At 38.4% G+C, this 25147-nt stretch overlaps 2 protein-coding genes across 3 annotated transcripts in view; one reads left to right on the forward strand and one right to left on the reverse strand.

The window, feature by feature from the left end:
• The window catches only part of ap3b1a (adaptor related protein complex 3 subunit beta 1a), a 112752-nt gene extending 111981 nt beyond the window's left edge, over window positions 1–771 (reverse strand). The window contains exon 1 of the mRNA XM_038292513.1: window positions 475–771. Within this exon, the coding sequence (XP_038148441.1) occupies window positions 475–605 (131 nt within the window). The 5' untranslated portion in view covers window positions 606–771. The remainder of the gene's footprint in view (window positions 1–474) is intronic.
• Window positions 772–2118: 1347 nt separating this feature from the next.
• LOC119788285 (secretory carrier-associated membrane protein 1-like) lies at window positions 2119–19572 on the forward strand. 2 transcript variants are annotated; one of them, XM_038292524.1, is made up of 9 exons: window positions 2119–2350; window positions 5853–5930; window positions 7014–7121; window positions 8691–8802; window positions 13895–14023; window positions 16889–17048; window positions 17134–17235; window positions 17466–17583; window positions 17665–19572. In XM_038292524.1, the coding sequence occupies exons 1-9, from the start codon at window positions 2306–2308 to the stop codon at window positions 17812–17814; spliced, it is 1002 nt and encodes a 333-aa protein (XP_038148452.1). In that variant the 5' UTR covers window positions 2119–2305; the 3' UTR covers window positions 17815–19572. The 2 variants fall into 2 exon arrangements, with proteins under 2 accessions (XP_038148452.1, XP_038148453.1); XM_038292525.1 differs by lacking the exon at window positions 2119–2350 and adding an exon at window positions 5300–5436.
• Window positions 19573–25147: the final 5575 nt, after the last annotated feature.

Here is a 25147-nt window from a genome sequence, read left to right on the forward strand (position 1 = left end):
CAAAAGGTTATAGAAGAAAAATTAGAAAAGTTTATAAGAATTCGTTGTAACTGGGGTTTTTTTGTCCTGTGCCCCCATGACCCCCCCTCGCCCCGTAGATTTCATCTAGAACCACCCCTGCACACACGGATAATTAAAATTAGGGACAAAAACAGACAAAAAATCACCACTACTTACAGTCAGACAAAAACTGACCACATGCTAAAGTGGCTGCAGAGAGCAGGGGCCATATAAGAAAGCTAAAAACACAACATATGAATACGGAAAGGCTCATTTATGTCAACTTTCTTCATTTGCCTGGTCTTAATAAGATCAAAGGGGGGGTCAGTTGGGGTCACGTGAGCAGCCAAAGGTCTGAACTGATGCTGAACAATAAAGAAAGAGCAGCTAGCCGTTTTTTCAGCTTCTTTATCGAAGCTGGAGGCTAACAGCCGCAGTACAGACCCCCTAACTTTAAAGATGGAGTTGGCTTACTTTTTAAAGTCGGCGCTGAAAAGTCCAAAGGCAGCCCCGGAGCTGGAGGAGGTCGGGGTGGTCTCCTGCCCCGCTTCAACCGCAGCCTCCGCTCCTCCCTGCTGGTCGTTGTACAAAGCTGTGGTCGACATGACTTCGCTTCTAGAGAGAAAAACTTACTGTTTTAAGAGCTTAGAACTCCTCATTAACCTATCAGGAAAAGCTCGCTTTGAAAGTTTGAGCAGAGCTAAACTTCTACCAGATTCTTCACAACTTTTCTTTTTTCTTTTTACACGCAGAAGCGGAAGTGTGAGTTGGACAAGTTGGCGTCACATGACTGCTTCAGCTGCAGCCCGACCATAGATGTAGAACGACTAGAAAACGCTACTGGCAAAACAAATATGTGGGGAATTAATTCAATAAGGTTTCAATTCGGTTTATTTATATAGCGTAAAATCACAACACATGTCATCTAGAGGCACTTTACAGTTCACCAGATCATACAGTCAAATTGATTTAAAGTTTTCTATTTAAGGAAAACCAGTTGATGCAATCCCTCACACTAAGCATGCTTGTAGCGACAGTGGAGAGGAAAAACTCCCTTGTAACAGGAAGAAACCTGCAGCAGAACCGGTATCGTAAGCAGAGACAGCAGTTCCTTAGGGGCCCCCGACCTTTTAGGGGCCCCGTCACTGACACCTGGTGGCCCCCCAACGCATTTGTGGACTAGAACGCCCCCTCGCAGATGTAATAGTGCAAAAAAATTCCTCTTTCACCCACCTGATACTAGGTTACCTGACCGGACCGTATTTATACCCCAACACATGCCAGATTTCAACATGATGGTGAGCCGTTTAAACACGACACCAATAGCAAAGTAGACAGTGGTACTTTTAATTACTATGTTAATAACTGTGTATATTTCATTAGATGGTTGCTAGCAACCATTAAAAGGTAATGCATCTAAAGCTAACTCAACTACAGAAAAATGAAAGTAATAAACTCACCGTTGAGTTAGCGTTAGCTTGCATGACCGGCTCCGTGATGCTGGTTTTCCTTCCGTATTAGCGCCACAAGCGTCATGTCACATGACTAAGGAAACGTAACGGGATTGGCTGGGTGTTGGACACCACAATCCATTGCTAATGTCTGTGACCTGAAGTAACCCTTCCCTTTTTACACTGAATTTAGACACCAAATATAAGACAGTGAAATAGAGCCAGTTGAATCTCAGGAGGTTGAAAATATTGAGTTTTTATCTTTTTAACACTCAAAAGTTAATAAGTATTGAAAATGTAATCACTTAAATAACAAAATAACAAATGAAATTTCAACTGTGTAGAAATAATAATTATTTTTTTTAGGTCAAAAATGCGTTCTGAATATATTTTAACACTGAAACAGTAAGTACAAACATACAACATCTAAATTTTATGGGCATTTTTAATTCAAATCCCAGTGACACAGATTTACTTCCATAAGTTACTATCTCATGAGATAGTATCTAAAAATAATGGGATACTATCTCATTATAATAAGAAAGTATCCCATTATTTGTATCTCTTTTTTTTTTAAACAGTGGCAGAAACGGGCTTCCATATTTTTGGGTCCTTCTGTGCGCTTTGACGTTCATTTACTTCCGCCCTGGGAGTGACGTGTCGTCGTGTCACGCGCGACCCGCTGGCCAATCCTCGGTTGAAACAGTCAACACTTCGCTTCACCTCCACCTGTCAGCTGTTGCTTCAAAGCGAGTCCCCCGGCTTCCAGGTTTCTCGCTCAAAATCAACCCAAACCGCGGACATATTCGGAGAAGCGAGCGGAAGCAGCGTGAAGCTGTCCGTCCAGCAGAACAATGTCGGATTTCGACAGCAACCCTTTCGCCGACAACCCGTTTCAGGTAACGCAGCCTTGCTAGGTTGGCTGCTGTAGCTTTAGCCGTTGGGTTCATACAAAATTCATAGCTATTTGGCAACACTTAGACAGAAAAGTCTTATTCTGGCTGAGTTTTATTAAGATATATTAAAATACTAAAATAAAAACCAACTGAATGTATTCAGTCCAGTTTAGTTGTCACTTTATTTTAGCTTCCATTCACCGTAAATAATGTAAAGCAGGTGTTAGCTCTGTTCAAACTGCGCACTTACTTTTCTACGTTGACCCAGCTCATTTCTAAACTGCATTATATGCTTGTTTATAAACTTTACAAGCCATTACCACGTGAGTGATAAATAGGGAGTAATGAGAGCATAATGGTCCACATTTTTTCCTTCGTTGCAAAATGTCCTCTTTCTTTCTCAGCTACAGACAGCCTTCTGTCTAATGGGGACAGCATGCATTTGATCATGTGCTCTTTGGCCTCTAAACTCCACTCAGTCATATCTGATGTAGTGATCATGCACACAGGAGGCATCTTTTTAGAGGAACTGAAACCTGAATTTATCTAAAACAAAGTCATCATCCAAAGGGTTTATTTATAGAATAACCTGGTTTGTATGTTGATTGACACATTTTTATGTGCAGATGTTTTAAGTGCAGATGAGCTCATTTAAAAATTGGCTCAAATTTTTTAAGTAACTTGAAATTTTACACAAAAACGTAACTTAAGTAAAGGGAAAAAATACAATTCCACCTAAAAGCACATTTTAAAAGATAATGCATATAATGTGAAGCAAGTGTTAGCTTATCTATCTGCACATGTAACTAGTTAGGACCCACTGGTTATAATGTAAATGAGAAAAATGGTTTACCATATTTTGTTAAAATAATGCTAGTTTTCCAGTATATGCACAATAAAGCTGAAAAGAATTATCAAACATGACCAGTTTGCTTTGATTAAAAAAAAATAAAAATACAGATATTATTCCTACTGCTTAATAGGGGTGGGTATTGCCAAAGAAGTCATGATGCGATTCTATAACGATTCATCACGATACTTGAAATATTGCGATGCATCGCGATATTTTCACTTAACACGGTTAGAAAAAAATACAGCCATTACCAGTGGCTGACTGGCTGTGCATGATCTGGATAGTGTCAACAATTGATACAAGCTGAAAGCAACTGAATTCATACATTGCTGTATTTATTGAAACGACTTTTGGCGGTATTTCCATGAAAACAAATACTGGACACACCTATTACTATTACTGGAGCGGTCACATAGGCAAAAAGTGCTTAGGATTTATTAAACTTAAAATAACAAAAATAAGGATAATCAGTTTACATGGCCTCAGTTGTCCTTTAAACCAATGAAATGAAAACATTCAAATGTGACATTTCCCCTTTTGCAAATTACGTGCCTCATATCGATTTTGTTTTTACCTTTTTTTTTTTTTTTAGCCAAAATGCATCCAAATATGTGACTTGAAAAGTAGTATCCTGCGGCCAGAAATGCTTGTGACACAAGGGAGCGGGTGTTAACACATCCGCAGTGACATCTACTAGACTGGAAGTTGTATTCCACTTGTTTTTGGCTGATGTGCTTTATTTATTCTTTTTTTTTTTTTATTAAGAATCGATACTTGGCATCCATAATCAATGCAGTAGATCACAAAAATTAGAACTGCATTGCATCGTCATGACGATTATTTTGCACACACCTACTGCTTAATGAATAATGTGAGTAATATGAATAATATTGGTCATTACAGCTATACGAATTGTCTACGTTTGTTCTTTGCTTACTAATACAGCTTAAACACCGTTAGCATAGCTTTTTTTCTGTGCAGAAGTTTCTCATTTTTCTCTTTATAGAGTATAACAAGCTGGTTAAATAGCAGATTCATCTTTTAGCTGCTTAACAAACAGCTGGGGCGTTTTGATGAAAATTTTTGAACACTCTGCTTTAGTCTATACTGCATTGCCGTCTGGATTTTTACAACTAGAAATATTTAAAATATCTGATTTTTGTCTTTCTAATGAGGGGAAAAGTGTTTATCTGTCTTTCAGCCAGCTGTGCGGCAGTGCTGGTCCTCATTTGTTCATAAAAACATTTCAATAAATGAACTTAAAACCATAAGAATTATGAAATGTTTTCACACTTTTACCTTTATGCCCTTTGCTGGGGACATATTGACCATGTTTTACTTAATGAAACAAAGAATAACAGCAACTCTTTTGTGATTTTCTGAATTGTATACTATTCATTAACAGTAAAAAGTGTACTCTGGCGACGCAGTGTTAGCATTCAGAGCGAGGAGCAGTAAATCATTCATGGGTCTTATTTCCATTCTGACCTGAGCGCTGATCCAGTGTGCTCTCCTGCCTCTTTTTGCTCCTTTGCTGGCTCACACCACCATGCCTAAGGAAGCTCTGGGTTTCCTTTCCTTTCTTGGAGCCATCATCAATACTTCATGGATTCATATGGTGGCCCAACTGGTAACATATGGGACAAATAAGCCCTCCGGTCCTTGAATGCTTTGTCCTACTTCCAAGAAAGTGGGATAATAACAGAAATTAGGCTCTTGTGTCAGTTTTAATATGCAGACATCCCATCTAAACCATCTTCAGATTAATCAGACGGTAGGAACTTGTTAGGAACATTTGCATGGCTGGTTATCCTGCCATAAAGTTAGTGCATACTTTTCTTCGTTTTTATTTTCTAATTGTGCTATAGCCCTTGTTGTGATGTTTACATGGTAATCATTCACAAGGAAGACAGAGGTAGGCTTTTACCAGCTCTTCATTTGAAGGGCCAATTAATTTTAATAATAATGGTTAAAGTATGCTGTTTATTTGCATATAGTACATGGAGACTGGCATTAAATTTTAAGCGAAACATACACTGAAATATTAATGGCCCCAGGTCTGATGACGACTGGTTTGCATGTGTGTGGCTGCGGAAGAGCTGATCAGAGACATTTCAGAGTGTGAGAGGTACAGAGAGGACGGGATGAGGCTGGCGCTTCAGGAATAACACAGATTGGATGTTTAATAAACGCCGCCGATTGAATGAAATTAGTGCAAGGCTAACGGAAACTGATGGTAAGCTTATTAGAAAACTAAATATTCTAGATGTTTTTTTTATCTCTTTTTCTATTTTGATTTAAGTCATTTAAATGTATTTATTTCGTTAAGGCGTTAAGGATTTGCTCTCCTTCTCCATATCAAAGGCTCGACTATTTTTAGCCGCCGTCTTGTGGAAATTATTGGGATTATCTTGTCTTTGCCAGTATTGAATTATAGGCTTGTTATATTTGAATAGAGAGCTCTCTCTAGCCCTTTATGTCAGAGTAATAATGCCGACTTTCACATTATAACAGTGTCTGAAAGCGTAAATCTAATAGAGGGTTACCATTCTTTGCTTTGATTTACAGCTTCAATCTTTTTTTTTTTCTGTCTTGTGAACTTAATAAAAGTATTGCCACATGAAAAAATTATTTCTTTCTTTTGTTCTTCAGGATCCATCAGTGACACAAGCAAGACAGACCAACACTGCAGGGTTGGAGGAGTACAACCCCTTCACAGATGCCAAACCAGTGAGTGCATGCACAGATATCATTACATGTACTAATGAATATAAATTGATCCATTTATTTCTATTGTTTACTTGTTACATAAATACTGTGTAAAATGAACTTTATCTGTTTGGGGAAATGCATAGGGGAGAAATTGAAATTGATTTAAAAAATGACTAACCCTAATTTTTGTAAGAGATTTTATGATTATTATACTAATAAAATTAAAATCTATGACTGACATGTGGCTGCAGAAGTAAACAGCATAAATAAAAGGAAGGGGTCACATCACGAGGACAGGAAAAAAAGGAACATGTGAGCTATGATTCTATGCTTTTTCTGATAAGTTTAGAAAAATCTGAATTTTTCTGTAACCATTTTCTTTGAAAATTGATAAAATATCAACTTTGGATATGAAAAAGGCTTATCCTTCATTAGATGATCATATTCTAACAGCACTTTATAAATTCACGTATTTCTACTTAATACATATATATGTTTTTATGAATTTATTTAGTCTGGTTTGCTACTTTCTCACCTTCATTTAGAAAATTTCACTAATCGGTTAATTTGTTTTGTTTTTTATATACTGACTGGATTTATTTATAATTATATATGATTATAATTTATAATGCATTAATATGTTAATTTTGAATCGATCATGTTAATGGTTTCCTGAAGGAATTCATAACGTGTTTACAATTTTCGCAGATTAGCAAAAATGTATTTGTTTTTTAGACTTTAAATATAGAAAAACCTCAGATTGTGAAAACAGGTTCTGCTCCTTGACTCTTATTTACATAGTTTCTTTTACTGCAGCAGCTTTATCTTATTGAAAAGTCTATCGTTAATTTCTAATGTCGTTAATTTTCTTTGTCATCGTACTCAGCAGTACAGTTCGTTTTGCTTCTCATCACAGTCACTAATTAACAGATAAAAATGTCCTCCGTTTGAAAAAACATTAACTTCCTCCTTTTCTTGTTGCCCACGGTGATGAATTTCTGCCTCATCACCTTATTATCAGAGTTCAACACAGAGCGTAGTGAGCGTATAATCTGACTGACAAACATTAATCGGTTGCTTCCCATGTTGCTTCCTGTGCAGAATCCTGCCGGTACGGCGCCTAAGACTGCAGGCCCTGCGGCCGGCACGCAGCCGGCCATCATGAAGCCTTCAGAGGAGCCTCCTGCGTACTCACAACAACAAGGACAGGTATAAGAACAACGGACAGCTTTTTTTTTTTCTTTTTTTTTTTTTTTCTTCGTTCAAGGATTAGAAATTGTAAGAATACCTCCATCATGTCATACTTCTAGCCTCTATCCTTCTTCTGGATTGAATTCATGCTGCTCTCAATTCACTACAAGTTTCTAGTGTCTGTGGGAGCAAAACAGCCCCACAGCATCACTCAGCCACTTCTCTACACTTAAGAGAATAGAATCCCGAAACCTCTTTGACTTATTTATGCAGTTGTGAGGAAGCTGGTGCTGGTCCGTCTGGAGGAGGTGCTGGTTCCTCAGCTTTGAGTATGTAGCTTGCAGAACCTCAGCTGCCGCTGCAGGTCTATTACGGTAGTCTGTGTCATGGATGTGGTCAAAGACATTGATAGGTTCTTCTGTGTCATCCAGGTGGAGTTTCCTTTGTTCCTTTAACTTCAGACATGTAAACAAGGCTTCCAAATGTTTTCTTTCCTGTTGTGTCTTTTTTCCTTGCCTTTTTCATCTGTTCTCTGAACTCTGAGGAGAGCTCCTTTGACGTTACTCTATTACTAATTTGCAATGAACAATCCAGATATTTAAGGTTTTCTTCTAAAAGTGCAACTAATCACCTAATGAGGCCATTGATTGGTAGCAGCAGATGTACCTCACTTCACACCCGATTCACTAATTTGTGCCTTTTGTAATATCTTGGAACGGATACTTCATATATTTTAACTGCTTTCCCTAAAGGCTTTTTTTTTTATCACCATAATGCTGCTGCTGCTGTTGCTGCTATCAGGATTAATGACGAGTTTATAAAATGAGAGTCTAGGGAGTATTTATATTCTAATCTAGTGAAGTTTTAGAAGAAAGAACACAGCAGCTAGATAATTATGGAGGGAATTTAGTTCTATTATTATTATTATTACAATCAAAGAGCATTTTTTTTAATGGAAATTTAAAGAAACGTGCAATTCTAGAAATTAAATAAAAAAACAAACATTTTGGAGGTTTTTGAGAGTAATTTTGCTGTTTTCTTAGATGTTTATTCTTTTCTCTCTTTTTTTCCCACAGATTTTATATGTTTAAATTTTCTATGTTTCAAATGTTTTACCAATACATTTCTATTTAAATGTTGTTTCACAGATCACGTTTTATTCACTTCAGGCACAATATAAGCTGTTGTCGCTAACTTTTATGCAGACCAATAGAAATATCTTCTCTCCTTACGCTAGAGGAAAGTGAAGAGAATATGATCTCTAAAACTCATTCTGATCAAATAAATACAATGTGAAATATAAAATCTTTAAAGAATATGGAAAAAACTTGAAAGATAAAATATGAAAATTATGTGGAGAAAAAAAGCAAAGTTACTCTCTAAACTTTTTGATTGAAAATTTTTTTTATTGCTTTTTTCTTTTCAGATTTCCATTCACAAAATGTATTATTTGCTTGCAACAATAATGGAGCAAAATTCCCTCCATAGTGATGACATTCACAGCAGCAGAAAAGCTGTGGTTTATTCCACGACTAAAGAAAAACCCCTTCGATGGTGTTGATGGCTAAATTCTGCTTGTGCTTGCAGGAGCCGTCCCGAGCGGCTGCTGAGCTGCTGAGGAGGCAGGAGGAGCTGGAGCGCAAAGCTGCAGAGCTCGACCGACGGGAGAGAGAGATGCAGTCACTCAGTGCTTCAGGAGGTCAGGATGCAAAGAACACTTTTATCTATACACTGAATTTTGATAACTGGGAAAAAATAGTGCAATATATAGTGATATTTAGGGCTGAAACAATCGGATTAATCAATTAATTTAGTAATCGATCAATCGTAAAATGGAGTCTAGAGACTCTAAGACAGTGGTTCTCAAACTTTTTCTGTCATTCCCCACTTTGGACAAGGGGGAATTTTCAAGCCCCGCCTGTCCCCATCGCCCCAACATAATGGTAATGAAATATGAAACAATCTTAAAATGTTCCAATTTTATTGAAGTAACAAGTAGTATCTAAATACAAACTATCTACATCAAATAACAGCAAGCTCAAAAATAAAGAAAATAAAAATGCAGCTGTGTCAAAATTTGTATCAAGCTCAAAGATAGAAAAAATTAATGTGCCACTCTGCAATCTGTTAATAAAAGAAAATAAGTGAAATCCAACAGGCAAGACAGGTCTATTTATCCCTGCATTAGTGGCTGCAATGGGCCTGTTTTGCATTGCACAGTTTCTCAAAACGGGGTTGCAGGCTTGATACTGCCACTCTCAAGTCATGCTTTGTTTTCAGTGAAGCAGCAGCTGAAGAGCCCATCTCACAGAGATATGATGTGGCAAAGGGAAGAAGAATGCACACAGCTCTCTGCCCGATGAGTGGATACTCCCTCTCCACTCCAAACTAGAAACATGAACATGTGGCTGTGTGAATCAAACGCCGTTATTTATTTAAGATAAAATATTTCAAATTCAGTTATTTATGATCAACCTGCGCTGTCAATCCCGGCGCATGTGCGCTTCATTTGCAGTCTGGACGCTGAGGGTAAACATGCTGTGTCTCTGCAGCGCTGAGAGGGACTCCTGCGATAGCGGGGGAGAACGGGGTTGGGAGGGAGGAGGCGCCCCACGGCAGCAGGACAAGAAAAGGAACGATACGTGCTTTCCCGTAACCCCCAGATTCCACATACTCCGTCAGCGCTCCGCTCCGCTCCGCCCCGCTGACGTACGTCGTGCGGAGCGCTTGTCTTTCATGGAAATCAATGAGCGCTGTTCCACATCCACCGCTACTCCTCCGCACGTCTCCGTCCACGTATGTCTTCTCCGTCCGTCACCGACAAATTACGGAGCCGAGCTATTTTTTGCTCCGCTCCGGCCAGGTCAAGATCCGCAATTGCAATCGCACCAAACAGGAAAAAGAACCTCGACAAATTCCGGTTCGTCAAATTAAAATATAGTAGCAACAGATCGGTGACTAGAAATTATAGCACAATTCTTATAAATATCTAAAAAAAAAATAAAAAGAATAACACCGTTTATTTAAATGATTGGATCCAAACTATTGGTTATTCACCAACCAGGAAGCAGATTTCTCATCTCCATTAAAATATTTATTTTATACCGAGGGACTTAAAGTTTAATCAAATCCATTCAAAAGAAACTTCTTATTACATGAATGAAAAGAGATGCTGAGTTGTAGAGAACAAGTTCATTAAAAAAAAAAAGCAGTTTTGAATTATCCTTATCTCTGTTACAAAAATCTACAAAAAAAAAAATATATATATATATATATATTTGGGCAGAAACTGAACATATGCTGGATGATGGTGGGATTTTTTTAATATGTCATATTAAATTAAGCGCTCACAGGGTTCATACAGGAATGAGTGACTCTAATTTAATGCTATTTTAATGCTATTTGAAATGATTTTAATGCCATTAACAAGAACCATGTACACAAGTTATTAGTGTACATGAAATATGGAGCTGTAAGCACAGTTCCATGACTCCTGTATGTATGTAAAAACACACACACACACATATATATACGTATATATATTCTCTAGCTTTTTCTCCGCCTCGAGCTTCCTTTCCGAACATACGGCTTTATAAACAGTTCCACGCAAATTAATAGCGATATAATATATCTGACGAAATTGTTTTTAGAAGCATTTTTATTAAAGAATCATAAATGCAACGATAAACATATTTAATTAATTTTAGTGCCAATTAAGGGCTTGATTAAAAAAAGAATTATGAATTGTAATTATTTTTAATGATCCGCGGAAACCCTGGTTCATCTGGTGCATGCCCTCTACGATCTCCAAGGAACTCAGAGAGGAGGGGACGGAGCCACAGCGGCGGCTGTAGGCTTTGCTTTGTGCAGGCGGTCTGGAGCGGAGCGGAGCGGAGCGCTGACGGACTATGTTCTCCAAAAGTCGCTAGATTTGTCGCTAGTCGCTTTTTTGAAAAAGAGTCGCTGGAGGGGTCTGAAATATGGCGACAAAGTCGCTGAGTTGGCAACACTGGGGCGCGAAAGTTTATTCCGTTACAAATAATATGCCGACGTCACGTCAATCATCATTTTGGCACTTCAGTTCCAGGTGAAATTTTTCTCATATCTAATGTTCTTTTAATTAGACTGCATGTAGGCTAGTAATGATTACTTTGTGGGTTTGATTAGTCTAAAAAGCGGCAACATACAGCTATAAGGACAGTTTGCTCTCACACGTTATAGTCACACACACACACACCGGAACTTGGCGCGCCCCACCTGTCACGTCTCAATTCCCCACCAGTGGGTCGCGCCACACACTTTGAGAACCGCGGCTCTAAGACATGCCTTTAGCTGACAGAGCAAACCACTTAGAGCAGTAATTATACCATAACTGTAAAATGAAAAAAATGTAAACATTTTGCAGTCAAAAGTATAGTGAAGGTTTTTGAGGATTTTTGAAAAGATCCGCCCTCTTCACTTAAGAAGAATGCACATGCACAACCCTGTACCTGCTCCAGAGAGGGAACGCTTATTGAATGTATGTGAGAGCGTGCACGATCACATTTCTCCTCATGCACGCTCTGTTTAAAAGTTGCTGTTCTAGTGCACATGACCCATGTATGGAGGCTTTAGTCCTTGACGCAGCTGACCCGGGTTCGAATCCTACCCATGGTACTTTGCCACATGTCTCTCCCCCTCTCTCATTCCCCCTTTCCTGTCAGCCTACTGTCCAGAAAACCAGTACCGTAAAAAAAAAAAAAAAAGTTGCTGTTCTCACAGCTCATACAAGCTTACTGTGTCTACCTGCCCCAATCCCTAAATCCCTCCACCACTTTATAGAGTGACACTATAGAGTGGACTTTATAGCGAACTCAGCTTAACTGACCATTCAGAGAAAGATGATCTCTGCTTTTAGCTCCCCATTGGTTACATAATTCTCCCTCCACTGCAAGGTTCCTGTGCTATCTTTGTTATTAGTCGCCGCTGTCGGATAGCAACAGCCTTTGCCCATAGCAGGCTGCTCTGACAGCAAATCCCATAATGCTTTGTGAGAGCTCTTCACGAAAAACATTCTGGGATATATCTCTGCTTCTTCTGAGGCCTTTCTTTTCTTCTCATACACTTCGTAGACACTTTTTCTCTTACAATCTTCGGCCATTTTCCTCGAACGGCGTTGAGAAAGGTGAGCTTCAGCGACTGTCTGAAACTGTAGCTCACCAAAGATATACGCCTGAAAGTGCATGCGCAGATAACGATAGCAAAGAGGACGACCAGGTATTACGGCCTTACGTAAACGTATCACCAGAATGATTGACAATTAGGAGAACCAGTTATTTCGATGATCCACCCGGAAATAAAAGATCATCCTCTATACCTTTGGGAGGAAAAAACTTTTTCATCTGCCAACATGCTCTATCCAGAACTTAGTTTCACCTGTTTTAATTTTGTAAAGTCTTCTTTTGCTACCTGATTATTAAAGTGGTCATAGAATGATTCTATAGGGTATTTTGTGCTGGTCTTTAAGGTCTGTGAACAGGGTGTGTAACATTGGTGGTGGTGAAAATGGCATATTTGTTGTTCTATGAGCCCTAATGCAAGCCTGGTTATAAGCCCTAGAATGAAACGACAGGTTTTCTTCCTTTTTTTTTATGCTCATGAATAGTTAGATGAGCTGTGCGCTGATTGGTTGGGTTACAACGAGCGAAGCTGCTGAGCAAAGACGCATCATAGCAACAAGCACTCACTCACTGAAACATCAAATTGTTGATATGGTAGGGTGACCAGACGTCCTCTTTTTCCTGGGTATGTCCTACTTTTCATACCTAAAAAAAATGTTCGGGGGGATTTTCAGCTCGTAGTTGAAACAGGGAGCCAGCGAGGGACGGAGCGTCTGACCCTGACCTGGTGACGGTAGCCTGGACAGCGAAAACCCAAATCTGGTCACCATAGATATGCTAGCATTGCTATAAACAGCTTAGAGACGGAATCATACTTCCAGTCTGTGGTTGTGATGGCCTTACGGTCGGAATAGTCCCTTGTTTCAGTAAAAGAAGTTTAGCAAATGCTGCTTTGAACTGTCCAAGATTTTGAAAGCTGTCTTCGGTAAAATGCTTAGAACAAATGAACAACTGCATCAGACTTTGCAGGGATCTTCTGATAGACGAACAATAATCCATGCCTGTCAAATCTTCGGATCCTTGGGAAGACTGTGAAAATGTTCCCCTTTCTCCGTGTAGCCAGGAACGCTGCATTTCCGCCTGTAGTTCTGGCTCATTTTCAATAGAGAAACTGCCTTCTTTGTATTTCTTGTAGAAGTAAACCCAACTGTAGGCTAAACAACTAAACTGGTGTCTTATATCTCCCTCTATTCATGTTCTAGCCTGTTTTATGGTGGAAGTTTATAATTGTGAGATTTGCATAGAAAGGAGATGTCAATGGGGTTTGAACTGCTCTGTACGTCCATTTCACCCGCTGAACTATCGTTATTCATATATGACGATGTAAACTAGGTTTTGCATTCTATGACCCCTTTAAATGATTAATCCAAAAGAATCAACAGATTAATCAATTTAATCATTAGTTGCAGCCCTACTGATCATGATAATAGCGTATCGTGACACACGTCGTATCGCAACACCCATGCCAAAGCTCACCCCTAATATTCAATGCCCACCCTATTAGCGTGTTAAATATGTTATTTAATCAATTAACTTTCGGACTGTCATATATTGTTCTGTGAACACACCCAACTGGCCGTGCTGTTATTTCTTAATTTCAAAGTTATAGTAACTGAATGTTGATTCTTCCAGGAAGGAAAAACAACTGGCCTCCTCTCCCAGAGAGCTTTCCTGTGGGGCCGTGTTTCTATCACGACATCACCGTGGATATCCCTGTAGACTTTCAGAAGACGGTCAAAATCATGTACTACCTCTGGATGTGTGAGTAACTCCTCCGTTCCTGGTGTCTTGCCTTCACATCTCTTTTCCACACTGGCTCACATTAAAAACACAGACTGATTGGGCAGCATTAGAAAGCTTACAACTGTTTTTCAGCGTCCTTTGTTCTGACAGTCAGTGCAAACATTTTACAGCTTCCCTAATTAGGAGAGAACACCTATCTGTAACTGAATCTTTGTATAAATCCAGCTTTTCTGTGAAGGTATCAGATATAGTACAAGAAGGACATTTATAAGACGTTTGAAGAGCTTAACATTTAAAGATTACACCACAGCTTTAAACATACCTAACGATGTCTATTTAACAAACAAACAAAGGTAAAGAAAAGAGGTTTTATAATGAGAGAAGCAGCCAAGTTAACCTCAGTTAACTTCCATTTTCCCCTAATGGCAGCATCATGAGGCATAGAGCTGATCGGGCGACGGATGAAAACTAAACTCCTACGTAAAATATTTTTTAACATTGAGTGTTTTTGCTACATGTCCTTTGTCCCTTGGTCAGGTTTTTGACTTCCAGTCCATCATAAGACTGAAATAAATTAGATTTAACAGTTACTATTGATAAATGTCTCAGAATTCCCAATTTGACATGTTCGCATTTTATTTTTTTTTAATTGTAAAAAAAAACACCCGTCCCCAGGATTCACGTTCATTTTGCCAGAAAACATAGCTTTTCACCTTTGCTTACTGAAAACCTCATCAGTTTTTATGTGACAGGAGAGCTAATGGCAGAGTAGCAGTGTTCGCTCCATGGAAGGAAGGATTGAAACGAGAAAAAAAGTTCTACAAAACCGAGATTAGGTTTATTGGTTCAAACACCTCATATTTCCTTTGAATGTTCAAATAGTGAAAAAAAAATATTTTATTATGTGTATTTTAAGTATATTTTATACTAATTTTAAAACAGAGAAAAGCATGCTAATTTTAAAAGGGATTTTAAAAGAAATGCTAAATATAATGGTCATTTCAAGAACAGCCTTTTCCATTAATAAATAATAATAAACATAATAATAGATAGATAGATAGATAGATAGATAGATAGATAGATAGATAGATAGATAGATAGATAGATAGATAGATAGATAGATAGATAGATAGATAGATGAATATATGAGGCTGCTGCTGCTGCTGCTGCTGCTGCTCTGAAACAGGGAATGCTCAGTGGTAATAATTAAATCCAAATGTCACCTATTGCACTAACTAATGTTGAAACGCATATATACCGGGGGTGACACTAGCTGTTGTGAATAGGGCTGGGTAAAAAAATCGATTTTGAATCGATTCCTTAACATTTTTGCAAAATCGATGTCTAGGGAATGAGATCGATTCACTTTATAGTGACGCACGTGACGTTTACGACGTTCACATTCAAATGAGCAAGTAGATGCACTCAAGATTCCTTCAAGCCAGACAGCTGCAAATATAGCCAATAGGTTGACTGAAGACATTAACAAATGGGGGCTGACCAGAAAACACCCTGTAGTTGTTACAGACAATGCTGCAAATATGGTTTGTGCAGTGGAGATAATGCAGCTCATGCATGTCTGCCGTGTCACGTCTGTTTGCTCGAGTGACGGCTTCACTTTTCACAAACAAGTTTGCACTTTTGAGACAGTTTTGCTCACATCTCAAGTTTAATTTGTCCAATTTACAAGTTTGCACTTTGTGTTTAATGTGACAGGGGAAAAAAATACATGAGTGTTTTGAAACACAGTTGAACCACTTTCATTATTGTAAAAACAGATTGAATCGAAATTAATTGATTTAGAACAGTATGAATCAAAATCGAATCGATTCAAGACTTTGGCTAAAATACCCAGCCCTAGCTGTGAAGTTTCTCTGAAATAATAAACTCCAGAAACTCAAGAAAAAAAACTGTTCTGACTGAACAATCACTTTTCTCTCACCACCTGTTAGGAAAACCTCACAGTTTGGCCACTGTCAGTTAAAAATTCAAAGTATGTTTGCCAATCAGCATCTAGCTGCCAGCTTCACGACACGCCCCTCCTCCTTAGAACCCCTAAGAAGTTTAGCTTAATTGGAAGTCACGTATTTCGGCGTTTTAGCCAATCAGGGCTCTACTTTACTCTGCTTACTTCAATAGACCAAGACTAAAACCTCAACAGGGACTTTAGTGCATATTTAATGCCGCTTAGTCACTAGAAAATGCATATTTTACCATTAAATATAGAAGTGAAGCCTTCCGTATATCTATATAAAGATATCAAGATTTATAGACCTAGATGTATAGAAGGTTGAGTTTATAGGCTGGCAAAACAAGGAAAAGGTTAATGGGGTGTGAATACTTTTCCTTGGCGCTGTGTTGTCAAATACCTGTGTTTTTTCCAAAAGTACTACATTGATAATAAAAACTGATAGTTATTTGGAGTAAGGAGACAAAAAGTTTATGTTTTAGGAACAAATTTGGCAGCTGATCACCCCTCCCCCCCCTCCACATGACCAACACATGCTGTGATCATGTGTTCATTTGAAAGGATGATTTTCTTGAAGGCTGCTGTAGATTAAGTCCTGATGAACGGCTCAGATCCAAACAGTTGATAGAACCAACTGAGAGGCACAGTCTGTTACCCAGCAGCCTTCTGCTATATTCCACACTGGTATGAGATCCTGGAGTCTCTCCTGAAGTGACGCCTTTATTTGGATTTGTAGAGCAAATGCTACTTAGGAAAATAAAGAAATGCCTGTTCTGTTTCCCGGATCAACTTAGTGTCAAATGTTAAACTCTTAAGCATCTGTTTCCTTCAGTGAACTCTTCCACTGCACAATGATAGATGCAGAGTGGCTAGATGTCCCAGTTTCAGCAAAATGCTTCTTCCCCTGCTTTCAGTTCACGCTGGGACGCTGCTGGCTAACCTGGTCAGCTGTCTAGCCTGGTTCTGTGTGGATATGACCCGAGGGGTGGACTTCGGCCTGTCCATCCTCTGGCTTTTGCTCTTCACGCCGTGTTCCTTCGTCTGCTGGTACCGAACTCTTTACGGCGCTTTCAGGTGAACAGGAGGAAAGGAAAATCTACAGGACGGGGCGGGGAAAGGCAACGCTTCTGTCTTGCTCATATTCATGTCTTTCCTGCAGGAGCGACAGCTCTTTCAGATTCTTCGTCTTCTTCTTTGTGTACATCTGTCAGTTTGGCGTCTACGTTCTCCAGTGCATTGGGATTACTGGTTGGGGCGCAAGGTGAGTGCTTCTATGCTTAAAGAGAAAGAAAATTTAAAGGTGCTGCAACTTTAAAAGAATATTCCAGCTTTAGAAATAAAAATGCAACAGGATGAAAGCACACTTTTTGTCTAAATAATCATAACCTGCTATTTAATTTATGCAGTGTCTTTAAATTCATGTTAAATTGCTTTTAGAAAATAAAAAATTAAAGGGTTTTATTTAAGTTCTATAATTTTCTTCCATCTAAGCGGTTGGATATCCGCTCTGACTGGCCTGAACAAAAGCATCCCAGTGGGCATCCTAATGATCCTGGTTGCAGCTCTCTTCACCTCCCTGGCTGTTCTGTCCCTCATCATGTTCAAGAAGGTAAAACCTTTTATTTTAGTTTTAAAGTAACATCTGTTAAAGTCTGGTTTTACCTGCTCGTCCCGTTCGATCATAACTCAGATCCACGCACTGTACCGCACCACTGGCGCCAGCTTTGAGAAGGCCCAGCAGGAGTTTGCAACAGGCGTCATGTCCAACAAGACGGTCCGAACAGCTGCCGCTACCGCCGCCTCCACAGCTGCACAAGGAGCGTTTAAAGAGCAAGTCTAATCAACATGAGGAGACGAGTCCTCTGGGCCCATCAGAGAGCGCAGGCAGCTGTCAGACGGAACTGCAGGGGCTTATGGGAGGGCGTTGATCCAGCGGAGAACAGCCTCAGTGTGAAACCATCACCCGGAGGATCCCTGGGGCCTGGCTGTGCCGTGGACTCGGAGACCTCCCCCCCTCCGCTGCACTCTAAGCTGGGCTTCCTCTGTGTGGGTTTGTGTGCATGTGTGTGGCCAAGTTGCTAAATGTTTGTGTGCCTTTTTGAATGTGTGCTGTCGCCTGTGGGTCAGGGACGGATTCTTGAGCCGACTCCTGAGATCTTTGGGGGGGGTTTACCCTCCATCAACCACTTTGGGATTACTTAAACTCTAATCCAAATGACTCGTTTCTAATATTAACAGGTTTGTTTTTGGCTTATAAAAAAGGAAAAATGTCTTCTTGTATTTTCAATCTATGCTAAAATAATAAGGTGCATAATTTAATCCCACTAACCCTTAGTGAAGCTATAATGTATTGCAAAAATATGAATGCTGTGCATTCTAGGTCACGGCCTCCTGTTCTGCTTTTTCTTTTCTCCCTCAGTTTCTACTTCCTTTAAACGGGCCTCACTTGAAATCTTACGCTCCCCGGCTGCAAGGTTGTAATCCAGATTGAGTTAAAGAGAAATCTCATGTTAAAGAATCTGCATTCAGGAGTAAGGTGTCTGTAGTTGTAGTACAACAATAGTCCACTAGATGGCAGTGTTTGTTAATCACGATCATTTGTCTTTTTCTTTGGCGAAATATTTAACTTCTATGTAAATTAATTTAATCTGAGACACTGGGATTAGGATTCACCATAATTAAAATGTTTCAGGCTGTCATTTCCTCACTTAATTTTTAGCCTAATGTCAGAATTTTGTTTGGGCCATTCTAACACATTATGTTCTGCTTTAAATGTAAACACTTTGGTTGTGGCTTTAGAGCTAGAGTTTAGTTCTTTCAAAATGTAAATATTTACGCCCTCCATGTATTTAGCTTCATTCTTCTTCCCATCATCCCTCACTAGTTCAAATGGTACTCTTTCTGCTCACCTCATTTGCTCTGTTCTATCATAACTTTAAACATGAAAATACCATACAGACTTGGATAAGAAAATCATTAATCCAACATTCTAAAAAATATATATTTTCAAATACCTATTTTTCTATAGATGTCTTGAACTCCGAAGTGCTTTCCAAGGCCTTAATGTCTCCTATTGTAGAGCCTGTGTTGTATTATTTAGTCTTAATTCGGTGTCCTGGGTAGATTAATTCCTCCGTGTTTCGTACTGTTCAATCATTTTGCTCCCAAACGTACATTTTTTAAGTTACAAAGCAACAGGTCATTCATTAAAAAGGACTATTTCTGCATGGTAAATACATATTTAGCTGTTATTTTTCAGATTTTGATCATGTGATAAAATTGTAAGGGGTTTTAAGCATAATGTAGTGTGTTACCATGGCGATTAATGTAGATGCAGAGTGGCTTATTGCAGTCAGCGTGGTTTGGTATGTACACTTAAACTTTATTTATCTAAAGCCATTTCTGACAACTGCAGGGAGAGGATAATAGGAAGGATTGTTTGTATATTTCTGAATGGTTTGGTGTCATTCTAAGATGCACATCGGTTTTACCTTGAGTCATCTGTTAAGTAGTTAGGTAGTTGGACAAATTTGATTTTTTTTTTTTGTATATTTATTGTTCTGATGAATAAAATTTGCCGCCTTTGTGTGTTCCATTACTTCTTTATGCTTTCATGTCGACTCGTAGTGCCAGCTAAATGCCACAGGGGGTCACTAGTTTTCTACCAATCTCTCTTTTATGGCTTTATAATGAAGGGAACCTTTATAAAGCAGCAAACATCTTTCTCCCCTCTGTCTGCATCTCATCTTGTAAATTTACTGAAATCTATGATTCTGTAAAGTTACACTGGACAAAAAAAAAACAACTGTTATTTTCCTTAAGGAACATAACATTAAAAAATATATATTTGCTTACTCAAGGTTTGTTTCCTTTTGATGCGTAAGTGTTTTAATAGTTTCCAATAATTTATTAAAATGATTTATACATTGCCTGACCTTCCCTATATTTAACATCAGCAAATTTTAATATAACAAAACAAAAACTGCATTTCTGGATTGGAAAAGAAATGTGTTTTTAAAACATATTTCAGGAAAAAAAACATAGGTGATTTTCATATTTCTTTACATGCTCAAATATATGATACACCTAAACTCCAGTGTAATTAGTTATGATTATGATAAATGTAGTTATTCTGTTAAGACCTTGGAGTTTTTTTTTTTTTTTTTTGAGAATCTTCGTGCACAAACCTCATCTCTAAGCCCAAAGAACCCAGTAGGTAGATCAAGGGGAAAATTAGGGAATAAAACGACAACCCTGAAAACATTAGGAATTTAAACGTTTGACACCAAGTCTACCTTATTCATTAATACATTAGTTTTCAAAACTCTTAATCAGTGTATTTTTTAAAACCTGATTTGTGAATAGAAATACCTAATGTATCACAGGATTGAAACTTAATTGGTTATGAAATTATATACATTTAGATATTTTTCTTTTATGTTTGCTTTAAGTGAAGACTAAATTGGAGGGGGGAAAAAACTATTTCACATTCAAGCTTTTAAAGCTGCAACAGTGGTGGGATTAAGAAATCTGTGGCCCAGGGGGAGGGCAGTCATGGGGCCCTCTGAAATGGAGAATTAATTTTTTTATATAGCACTAGTGGCTTGTTATTTGTACGTTGGGCTGACAGGAAAGGGGGGGGTACGAGAGACATGGAGCAAAGGGCCACAGGTCGGACCTGGGTCGGCCACATCGAGTTCTAAGGCCTCTTTATGTGGGTCGTCCACGCTAACCACCGCGCCACTGAAGCACGCCCTTCTATTCTCTTTTTGCCACTTTTTTTCTTGTCCTCTTTAGTTTCTTTCTTCATCCATTTTTTTTTTCACTATTCTTTGCCTTTTCTCCCTTTAGTCCATAAAATCTTATTTTCAAGTCTTTTGCCCTGCAGTGATTCATATCACTGATTTAAGAGCCCCCAAAGCCTGAAGGTTTTTCGTGGAAATTCAGCACACACAAAAAAATTATAAAAATTAGTTTTTGTTTTTGTGACAAATATCAAACTAATTTCTATATATTAGATCAGGACATCCCAAGTCTGCATACAGTTGCGCTTGAAAGCTTACACACCCTTTAATTAAAGAAAACGATAAATTCACACCAGTAATTCAAATATCACAGAATGAAAAAAGTAACAAGTTACATTTACTAAATGATAATTTATTAAAAATAAAAATATTGATTTTGAGTTTTTCTTTTCATTGTTCAATTTCAATTAATTTAACTGGCAGTTAATTTTTCTGTCTTTAATGAAAGGGTATGTAAACCTCTCAAAAAACTATATATACAGCTGTAACAATATCATGTAAAGATATGAATGTATTCCCATTTCTTATATATATATCACTCAAATGTTAGCAATAGACATACATGTTAAACAATATTCTCTATTATGTTGTAATAAGATATTCTCAATCTTAAATGATTGGGAAAATATTACTTATTCGTTTTTGTGTGCACCTTAAACTTCCTCAAACTGTGTTTTATAAAAGTATTTCAATAAAAAATACATAGGAAGTATGTATAGTAAATGTGTGCTATATGTTTTAGCATGCCGAAAGTAATTTGGCTGTAAAATCAAATTGTACACTCCAAATCTAAAGGGAAGGTAATATACATTTCCTACACATACATTATATATACTTTTAAATAATACAGATTGATTTATCTATTTATGTATATGAATTACACAAATACAAACTATGCACTGTGTATTCATGTATTAACCTGTAGTATAGATATATTGCATCCATACAGGTTATATAAATCCATATTTCAGCTTTGTGTGTGATCATAACTGTATTACATCTGCACCGTCTTTATATAAACTGGAAAAAAGCTAAATGTTTCTGATTTTCAAATCACAACTGTGACATAAAGTTAAGTCACAAGGAACTAAGTATATCCGTCTAAGTCCTTTAATTCTTCAATGTGTGGCCATTATCCTAAAGAGTAAAAACAAGAAAAAAATCATCCTATCAAGGTGTGAAAAGAAACAAATGTCAGAGGCTCTGGCTCTTTTCAGTCTCACTCCACAAAGTTGAAAACCAACCCTGAAGCCCCTGGCAGCTAATTAGGACCGACTTTCTGCAAGTGCTCTTTGGGTTGGAGGATTCATCAAGACGATTGTCTGACGAGGAAGTCGTCAGATTCTGTGTTTGGTTCGAGCAACGCCTGCGTTAAGAAAGAAAAGGGGCCACAGGGTCATGCCAACAGCTTTGCTGAATGCCATATGAACTGAGGAACATCTGGGCAGAGATATATCCTACTTGTTTCCAGAAACAGCTGCTCAGGCAGGATGGAAGTGTTGCTGGAAAATGTTAGCAACACAAGAGCATACCAAGTGTTTTGTTTCTGTTTTGGAAAGAGGTTTACTATGGCTTTCCAACACAGGTAACCTTTGCTATACTTAAAAAAAACGTGACTTAAAACTAAATTCCATTGAATTAAGATCTGGACACTGATGCTCCAGGGCAGAGGTCCGAACTCAACCTGATTTAAAACATTTATAAATGACTTCGACGTCGATGTCAAATTTTACTTATGGTAAAGCCCTCCGGAGCGTCCAGCACCAGGCTACACGGGACACAAATTAGTCAATGAGCTGCTGTCAGTCTGGGTCGCTGCTGCTGCTACTTTTAGACACAGCAGGCAAACCTGTGGCAAGCCGGGCGATGAGAAAGAAGGAGAAGATGATGAGAAAAAGTGAAAGAAAGTGTGGACTGCTGGAAGAAATGCGGTGAACTGGTGAAAGAAAAGGGAAATGGCGTGATCAAAGATGACCCTGCACATTTAGAGAATGTTTGGCTCAACCTGCTGCTGAAAAGCAGGATTCTCCACCATGAACATAATCAAAAATAAATATTGATCCAGGCTCAAAATGAACACCTTGATATGTGCTTTAGAACGGCTTTATCTAGATTCAAACCCAGGTTTAAAGCCTTGCAGGGCAGCATAAAGCCAACTGCTCTCATTAAGCCAGAAAAAAAAAGAAAGAAAAAAACAAAAACAAATGTTTAGTTCAGGTGTTTTATAAAATATGTGTTTTGTGACTATTTGTACAAAACTAAAATTCAAAAATAAAAAAACTTAATGTCATGGTCTTGGTTCTGTTGTGCTTTACTTTGCTCCTTGTTTTCTATTTTTATTGGTTTAATTCCTATTTGGTTTTAGTTTCTAGATTTATGTTAGTTCTCCGGTTTTTCTGTTTTTGCCCTCTTGTGTGTGTTCCTTTTCCCTCGGCTTCCTCGTTGTCTCCACTCACACCTGCTCCTTATCTGCTCGTTAACCCTGCCTTTGTTTCAGTCAGCTTCATATATTCTCCCTCTGCTGTCACTCTTTGTTGTTGCTGGATCTCTATGCTGTTTTTTTCCTACCTCGTCTCTCCCTGACTCCTCGTGATTATTTTCCCCTGATGTCTCCATGGTTCTGGTTGGGTTTTCGTTATTAGTTGGATTTTTGGTTTCCTGCCTTTGTTTACTGTTTTTTCCCCCATTAAACAGCAAGAAATCTCGACAGCCTCTCTGCCTCTGGGTCCTCAAACCTCAACCAAACCTCGACACTTATGACTTAAAGGTGAATTCAACTCAATCAGCCACCTGATGCACCGTGGATTCTGGCTTACGCAGTCCAAAAATATCAAAAAAGGGTCAAAATCCAGTTCTTTGCTTGCTTTATTTCTCCGTAAAGACAAACAGGTTACAGGCTGCACAGGGTTCTTCTATTGCTCTCACTCTGATTGATTGACTGAAAACTAAGAACTGTGATTGAAAACTGTTAAAAAGCTATATGACCACCCATGTGCAAAATGAGCTACCTAACACCTACCTATTTATACTGTGAAACACACACATCCCAAGCTAAATTAATTAACTAATTAACTGAATCCCTAAACAAATCCTATTTTAAATAACAAATTAAAATAAATAATCCAAAATCTAAGATTTAACTGAAAATGGAGACATAGCTCCTACAATGGGAATCAGGAAATTGTCTATATACCAAACTGACGGATTTTTGTTCTCTACTTCAAAAAACACTTTAGTTTTTAAAATTGAAAAATGTTTTTTTTTTTTTTTTTTTTTTTATTATTTAAGAATTCAATGTATAACATGGATGTATAAAAACCTCATTTTATTTCAGTGTTAAATTCTATTTAAAGTAACAGATTATAATAAAAAATGTCTCCAGACCTTTACTGGTTGTTGATTTTTGTATTCGGACCCCAAAGATTTAAGGGATGACTATCCTTTGATCCTGGCATAGGCTGCTATTAACCTGCACCAAAGACTCCTGCCCAAAAGTGTCCCAGTGATTACAGACCTTTTCCTTAACATCAGTTATCATGAAATGTTTTCAGAGCCTCATCCAGGATGCTAGACTTCCCTCAGATCTGGACCTACAAATTTGTCTAAAGAGCTAACGGATCTCTATGGCTCTGGCTCGCTGTACCTCACCCAGCATTGCATAGATCCGGTTCTCTGGACGAGGGATTTCCTGGCTCCACCTGCTCCTTAGCATAGCCTCTCCTCAGGGCTTTTACTGACTCTTCTCCTTTTTCACTCTATACCCATTAATCTCTGGCCTTGTCAGCAGAGAACCTGAAACTGTGTGTAAGAATGAGGTCAGCAAGCTGGCAGGTGGTTTATCTGAACACGCCCTGCTGCAAAACTAAAGAAATCGTGATAAACCACAGAAAACACAAGAAGGGTTTATTCCCAATATACATCAAGAATCTGTATCAATTAGCTGTTCGCCTTCAAAGTCGTTTGCACCATTTAGCGATGATCTCACCTCAACTGCCTTCACATTAGCAGTGGTAAAGTTGGTGCAGGGAAAACTTAACTTCTTCGGGATACCTAAGACTTAATTACATTATATTTAATTAGAAAAAAAAAATACAGGCTGCTCTGTGGAGCAGTTTGTAGCACTCTTGCCTTTCAGCAATACGGATCCAGGTTTGCGACCCGGGGTGTTTCTGCATGGGTTTGCATGTTCTTTCCTTGCATGCATGGGTTCTCCAGCTTCCTCTCACAATCCAAAAACATGACTGTTAGGTTAATTGGCTTCTCTGGATGGATGGATGGATGGATGGATGGATGGATGGATGGATGGATGGATGGAAGGAAGGATGGAAGGAAGGAAGGCAGGAAGGCAGGAAGGAAGGAAGGAAGGAA

This window comes from Cyprinodon tularosa, unplaced genomic scaffold, assembly GCF_016077235.1.
Source record: "Cyprinodon tularosa strain WSP-4 unplaced genomic scaffold, ASM1607723v1 ctg313, whole genome shotgun sequence".
Classification (NCBI taxonomy): Eukaryota; Metazoa; Chordata; class Actinopteri; order Cyprinodontiformes; family Cyprinodontidae; genus Cyprinodon; species Cyprinodon tularosa.